The 6,766-nt window shown below is 33.9% G+C and overlaps 1 protein-coding gene across 2 annotated transcripts; it reads right to left on the bottom strand.

Moving 5' to 3' along the window:
• Positions 1 to 1,254: 1,254 nt before the first annotated feature.
• LOC134230002 (transcription factor 15-like) lies at positions 1,255 to 5,757 on the bottom strand. 2 transcript variants are annotated; one of them, XR_009984269.1, is made up of 2 exons: positions 5,012 to 5,127; positions 1,255 to 1,379 (listed from the first exon to the last, which is right to left on the bottom strand). XR_009984269.1 is itself a non-coding variant. In XM_062711776.1 (2 exons), exons 1-2 carry the CDS (start codon positions 5,496 to 5,498, stop codon positions 1,320 to 1,322), a joined length of 522 nt encoding a protein of 173 aa, XP_062567760.1. In that variant the 5' UTR covers positions 5,499 to 5,757; the 3' UTR covers positions 1,255 to 1,319. The 2 variants fall into 2 exon arrangements, 1 of the variants encoding a protein (XP_062567760.1); XM_062711776.1 differs by having other exon boundaries at positions 5,037 to 5,757.
• Between the last annotated feature and the right edge of the window lie 1,009 nt (positions 5,758 to 6,766).

Raw genomic sequence — 6,766 nt, 5'->3', positions numbered from 1 at the left:
TCCACAGGACAATAATTTCACGCATCTTCCATGTAGAACTCCAATGACTCTTTTTTGTTGCACCGTTCCTCTTCCGGTTGAGATGCTTTAGGATATTTACAAATCTCCAATCTTCAAATACATACATACCTTGAAAAACAGCTGAGTTTACCTGTTTTTCTGCAAAAAACTTTCCCATAACGTTTGATTTGTAGTAGCTATGGTTTTCATATTTTACGTGTCTATATTCCTTGTGACAAGACTTTCTTTGGGTCTCAACATATTTGACTTCTTCACCTTGGAGTTTGACACACATTCGCCACAAAAAAAAACATTATCTTGACAATAACTTTTACACAGTTGGGGCTACATGTAGTACAGACATATTTTTTATGTTTATTTATTGTGACAGACTTTTCCCTAAGTACATGTATTTTTTGAACCAATCGGCGTGTTTATGTATTTTGATCGTTGTGCAGAAAATAATTTTGAACCAATCGGCGTGCCATAATTATCTGATAAATACAGTTTCCTAACCCTAGAGTTTGACCCACTTTAAAAAAAAACGATAACTTTGGCAATAATACTTGAGCAGGGTGTTAGTTCTGTAGCTTTTAATTAATATTTCATCGGTGTATTTCCTGTGACAACGCCTTCTTATGGATACAGACAATTTTGACTTTTGACCCTGAACTTCCAGTTTGACTTACTTTTGAAAATCTTTAACTTTTGAACAGCTGGCGATATGGTTTTCATATTTCACATGTACTTTTATTGAGACAAGTGCTTTCCACGGGTATATCATTAAGCCATGAAATGCTTTCTTTTGGTAACAAAATTTTTGATCGCTTGACCTTGGAGTTCAATTGCATTTGAGGAGTATTTACCTTCAGTGGTAAAAGTGTCTGCTCTAGAGTCGTAAAGTAAGGTGTTGATCCCAGCTTACGTCACGGGTTCGAATCCCACTGTTGGACGTGAAGACCGGTTCTTCAGATGGCAACATATATAAACCGAAGTCCCGTGTCGCAGTAAGTGATGACATGAAAAAATCCCTCACTGTTCAATGGCCGAAAAGTGCCGAGAATAGGACAAAATTTGCAGCTCTTCACCAGCAAGTGGTGGCGTCTTCATTTGAGTGAAAATTTCTCGAGAGGGACGTTAAACAACAAACAAACAAACCTTCGCATAGGCTGCCATATGTCGTAACAATGTTACACAAACAGCTATCTTCTTTTCTGCTTTATTTTCTAAATTAAAAATTTCATAAGAGTAAAAGACAGCATTCTTAATTTATTCAACAACTATGAAGAAATTTACAAATAAATAATGACTGCTCCCGTCTACCTGCGGCAGTTGTTGGTGTTTCTAGCCTCCTTGTACATACAGCTATCTCCACGAATCTGAAAAAAAAACCATGAAGGAATGATTAATTACTTTTATTAAAATTTAGAAAAAAGATTCTTGTGAACTTTACTACTACTTTAGAACAACAAGTGAACATGGCATGCTAATCAGGTTTTTTTCTAATTTCTGAAATATATGAATTTCACTATACCGTCGGCTCATACATGTATGTTGGTTTGAGTACTAATACAAATTGATATACATTATAGTTAAGCACGCGAAATAGTGCGTAAGGCCACACCAGTTTAATTTATTATTCGTTCAACATCTGATAAAAATACGTGTTATTACGAGCAGGCGAGTGGTTAAATAGTAAAATCATATTATTTTTTATGCAAGCAAAGTTAAAAGACAGAAAATGGAGGGGGGTGAAGCGGACAATAACATTTTCAAACTTTTTTTTCCGATTAAAAAAAAGAAAGCAGTCTTAAAATACGCAAAAATTGAATAAAATTTTGACTAGAATTATTATCATCGATGATTTTAAACTAATATCATTTGAAATTGCCGCATTTTTAATCCACCTCAACTACACTAGAAGCCGCAGTGTTATTATCAGAGAATTTCCTAGATGGGGGAATTTTAAACTAATATCATTTGTATTATTTCATAATTTTGTTAAATATTAAGAGTGCGCAGGTCCAATGAACTAAAAATTAAATTGTTGTGGCCTAACTAGTGGATCTATTATAATTTCATTATTATTAAATGCATGCACTAATTTTGTCCTTTCAGGTAGATACATAAGATAAGTAAGAAGATTCAGAAATTTTATTTCAATTTGAAATAATTCCTGGAATATCATATGTGCATGTTTACTCAAGTCAAAAATCTTGATGCAAGACCACTGCAGATGTGTAAGAGAGAGAGAAAAGAATGACAACTCTGCAAAGTAGATTGTATGAATATAGTTTGAGATGAATTCAACGCATTTTAATACGTCGCATATAATCATAGATTTATCTCCAGAAAAAGTATTCAGCCTTTCCAAAACCTTTTGCGAAGCATTTAATGTTCACTCGTCAAACAAATGGTATGATCGTACATAATACTGTATAAATTAAATATTACTGATATAATAATGTACATATCATTACATAAACCAACTGTAACGAACCCCCCCAACACAATATAAAGATATTAATTACCGTAACTAATTTATAAAAGAAATATCTGTGTAAATATAGATATATGATTTTGTCAGTTGATAGAATTACTGGTAAGTTTTTGAATTTAAGCTGAAATATCAAAAAAGAAACTTTATAAAAGAAAATTATACTTTTAGGATGTGCCTTTAAATTCTTCAACAATATATTTACATCAAATATTAATACAGTAAATAAATACGGTATTACGATGTTTGACTAACAGCGAATATAATGTTAGAGACGTGGTATTAAGCAAAGGCAAATATTTAATAATTTTTATAAACGTTTAAATACTATTCTAAGATGTAACTATTAATTTTTTTATCATATAAAATGTAATATCTAAACAAATAAAGCATATAATTATTCTTTTAACTACCAGGATAATTTTATTACTATGGATGTTAGGGCTTCGCTCTAGAATCCATTTATCTGTTTCCCACAAAACATGATCAGATGATAAATTGATGTTCAAAGCTCTTACAAACAGCTGCACGTATTTGTTTCTGGGACGACTCTACGGTCTTGTGAAAGTTCATACTCTAGTGGCGGATCCAGGAATCTGTTAGGGGTGGGGTGGGGTGGGGGTGGGGGTTCAGGATAGGGGCCCACACCCACACCAAAATAAAAACATGTAGATTTATTAAATCTTATGTAAATATTTTTGAAACAAAAGGAGGACCCAGGCCCCCTGCAAAATCTGCCAATGTACTTTCGTTTTTTCTGAATTTAAGTTAGTTTAATAAATGGATAAAAATGATGTTCTTATCCTGGTGAATAATGTTAGATGGATATATAAAAATTAAATTAAAAAAAAATACACACACAACAATTTCCTAATGCTTCATTTATGTCTTTGTGAATCTATGACTGATATTTTTTTGAATATTTAACACGATTTATAAATAGTATATGAACAATATAATATTTGTTCTAATAAATATTATGATTAATTTTAACAGCTAATTTCCTCTGAATTCCATGCACAAACTCGTATCATTTTTCCCTCTGACCCGATGATGACAGATTTAGTGTCTATCTCCGCCTCTAAACTGTTTACTTAAACTTTCTTCGTGAGGTCAAGAACTTTTTCAGAAAATAATGAAATAATTTTGAGTCATGTTTTAGGAAACATTTTTTCATCTTTAAAAATGGTTAGGTTTTTTTTTTCTTTTCTTTTCTTTTTTTTTTGGTTACATATAATTCCAAGAGAAAATAATCTTTTGTACATATCAATGAACGAAAGTGGAGTACATCTCAGAAAAATTCCCATTAGGGACTGCATGGACATATGAAATATTCACAATGAAGCTTCCATCAAAAATGGCTTATTATTTTAACATCGCTTAATGACCCTCGGTCATCTGGAGAATCTAATTAGTCTTCATCTCTAATTACAAAACGTGCATGCAGGTCTGACCCGGTCTTAGTGCACCACATATTCTATCATTGCGAGCCACGGGTTTTGTGTCCATTCTATTTCCCGTGGCTTGCGACGATGCACATTCTTACATTCGGTACTTTTATTCATTGTCACTGGCGGATCCAGGATTGTTAAAAAGGAGGGTGGGGACAATCAGTTTGGGATCGGGGTTGGGGCCCACGGTCACACCAAAAAATTGATTTGTTTAATCTTATGTATATTTTGGACATGAAAGAAGGGGTCCAGGCCTCCTCTAAATCCCCCAGTGCTTTTAGCAGCTCAATACCAGATTAGCATGTAAATGTATCATATTATATATAGCTTACATGTTAGAAGAAGACAATGTATATTCATTGTAAATATATGTAACTTTCATCAATACTTTTCCGGTTAATAGCTTCATGTAATGAATTGTATTATCATCATTTTATAAATGTTTATCGATCGAAATAGATATTCTACAATTCGCCTTTAATTCTGAGATTAAAATATGTATACTTCTTAAAGCTCATCAATAATTTTGAAAAGCATCTGACATAAACGAAACACATAATACATGTAGTACTCAAATATAAACATTAATTAAAAAGAATCATTAATAAATTCGAAAATAAATGTTTCCTTTAAGACAGACTTCGGGGGAAAAACTTTTAAAATGAAATGTGTTTACGAATTTTTGTATGAAACGATTTTCAAAAGAATTTCAACCATTAATGTAAAATTCTTTACACAAAATAATTCTAATCTACTTACATGTATGAGAATCCTAGAATATTTATGAATGAAAAAGTGCAAAATGTTAATGGAAAAAAATCTACTTGCTCCAGCGTTGTTAGACAAAGTTCTTGAAAAGTATAATGTTAAAAAGCTAAAATATTTATGGCACGTACGAAATAAAAAAAAATTGAAAGAACAAGGTGTGAACAAATGCAATGCAATAAGATGGAGATTAATGTAAAATTCTTATGGAAAACGAATTATACCTACTAAAAACCTAATTAATATCAGTGAATATTAATACAATGTAGCTATACTTTAGAATTAATACAAATATTACCTCAAAAAGTCACGTGATGCCTTACCGGTCTCGTTTTGGAGGCGCTCAGACAAAATGTGCACACAGGTTTGGGTACATTATCTACCCCGCCTCTAATCATGGCCTGATGCTTTATACACGGTTGGTCGACATAATCTGATCCCACCATCAGCACCGTGTTTAAGTGAGCTATGTAGCTTGTGGCTAGTCTCAAAGTCTCAATTTTTGACAATTTCCGGTCAGCAGGTTCAGTAGGAATAAGCGTCCTAAGCGTCACGAACGCCGTGTTGACGCTATGCGTCCTGTCCCTTTCACGAGCGTTAGCAGCCATCCGCTGCTTTGGGACGGGGGTTCCGTCAAAGTTAAAGCTACACGTTTTGTCCTCTCCGTCAGAATAATTTCGGGATTTTCTTTTCCGGATTCCAGAAGTTTGGTTGTCCTCAGTTGAACCACAGCTATCGTTTTCGTCTGAAAGATGTAAATCCTCTCCGCTTGGACCTCGTCGCATTGCGTCACTATGACGTTGCGTTCATTTACCTCATATTAAGCCACGGCATCAAGACACATATCAAAATAATTTCTAAGTTTCATTAAGCCCGCATCGATGAAAAATCTATTCAATGTTTTAAGACCTAAGAACTTGCATTTGAACCTCAGCAAGAATGGAATTACATATGGATATGCAATTTCACGCCATGTACATCCCAAATATGCTTTAATGTAGCGATAAACCCCGAAACCTTCCGTAATATCCAACACCTAGGCGGCTTCAAGCTGGTATTATTTCGATCTGCTAAAGTCATCACGAAGGATAATTACGGCGGCCTTTTTTCTGTCTGTCTGTCGAGTAAAGGTCGCATTTAATAGGAGGGGCACTCGGAGATTATGATGCTTCAAATGTCGTCGTCAAGGCAACGGGATGGCGTGATTAAAATGACGTTACAATTACAAAAAAATTTACATTCTTTTTTAGTTTCATTCAGAGGATCAAAAATTGTGCAAATATCGCGCCAAATGTTATACTAGTAATCTATTTGGAGCAAAAATTCTATAAAATCTAAAATCGGCAATGCAAGTGGGACTTGAAGCATTAAAAAATATACAATTGCGTTTCCGTTGAATTCTTTTGTTATATTTCTTGCCGTTCTTTAACAAAGAAAAGTTTGACTTGGAAAATAAAATCAACAAAATCAAATAAACTGATTTCCAAAAGTCGTCTTTCAGAGTTTCAATTAAGAGAAAAAAAATTAACGCCGTGCAAATTTTCGATTGAAGAGCGCATTACTGGTGGTAGCAACAGGCTTCCGAACCATCAGAAAACAAACGACATGCATGTTCCCCAATTTTTCAAAACAAATAGAAACTTGCCCCTATAATGATGCGTTGATGATTTGCGGAGCAGTCGAGAGAAGTGACCGTAAAATGAGATCTGCCACCGGTCAAAGAACTCTCTGGGGGCGGATCAAAGCTCAGTGCTCAATGAAGAACTCAGTAATTCTTTGCTCCGAAGAACAGTGTAGGAACGGTATTTATCCATCCTTCTTTTGAAACTCAAAATGCTTTATGTTTTAAGTTAGCATTTCCCCTTTTAGAATACTTTTTATAGTTTCATGTACAGTTGTATAAAAAACGCTCAAATTTCACCTGCCTTTCTTTTGGTGTATTCTTGAATCAAACGGGATATAAATTCAGATTTACTAAACATAAAATGTATCCTAAAGTGAGCGTACATCAAAATGGAGCTTAGGCGGCCATTAATACAAAGTACCCTTCACA

The sequence above is a fragment of the Saccostrea cucullata genome, unplaced genomic scaffold, assembly GCF_032062105.1.
Source record: "Saccostrea cucullata isolate Sc308-1 unplaced genomic scaffold, CSIRO_AGI_Scuc_v1 ctg1153, whole genome shotgun sequence".
NCBI classification, from domain to species: domain Eukaryota; kingdom Metazoa; phylum Mollusca; class Bivalvia; order Ostreida; family Ostreidae; genus Saccostrea; species Saccostrea cuccullata.
Note: the sequence above shows the minus strand (reverse complement) of the source record. Positions and strands in the feature narration are given on the sequence as shown.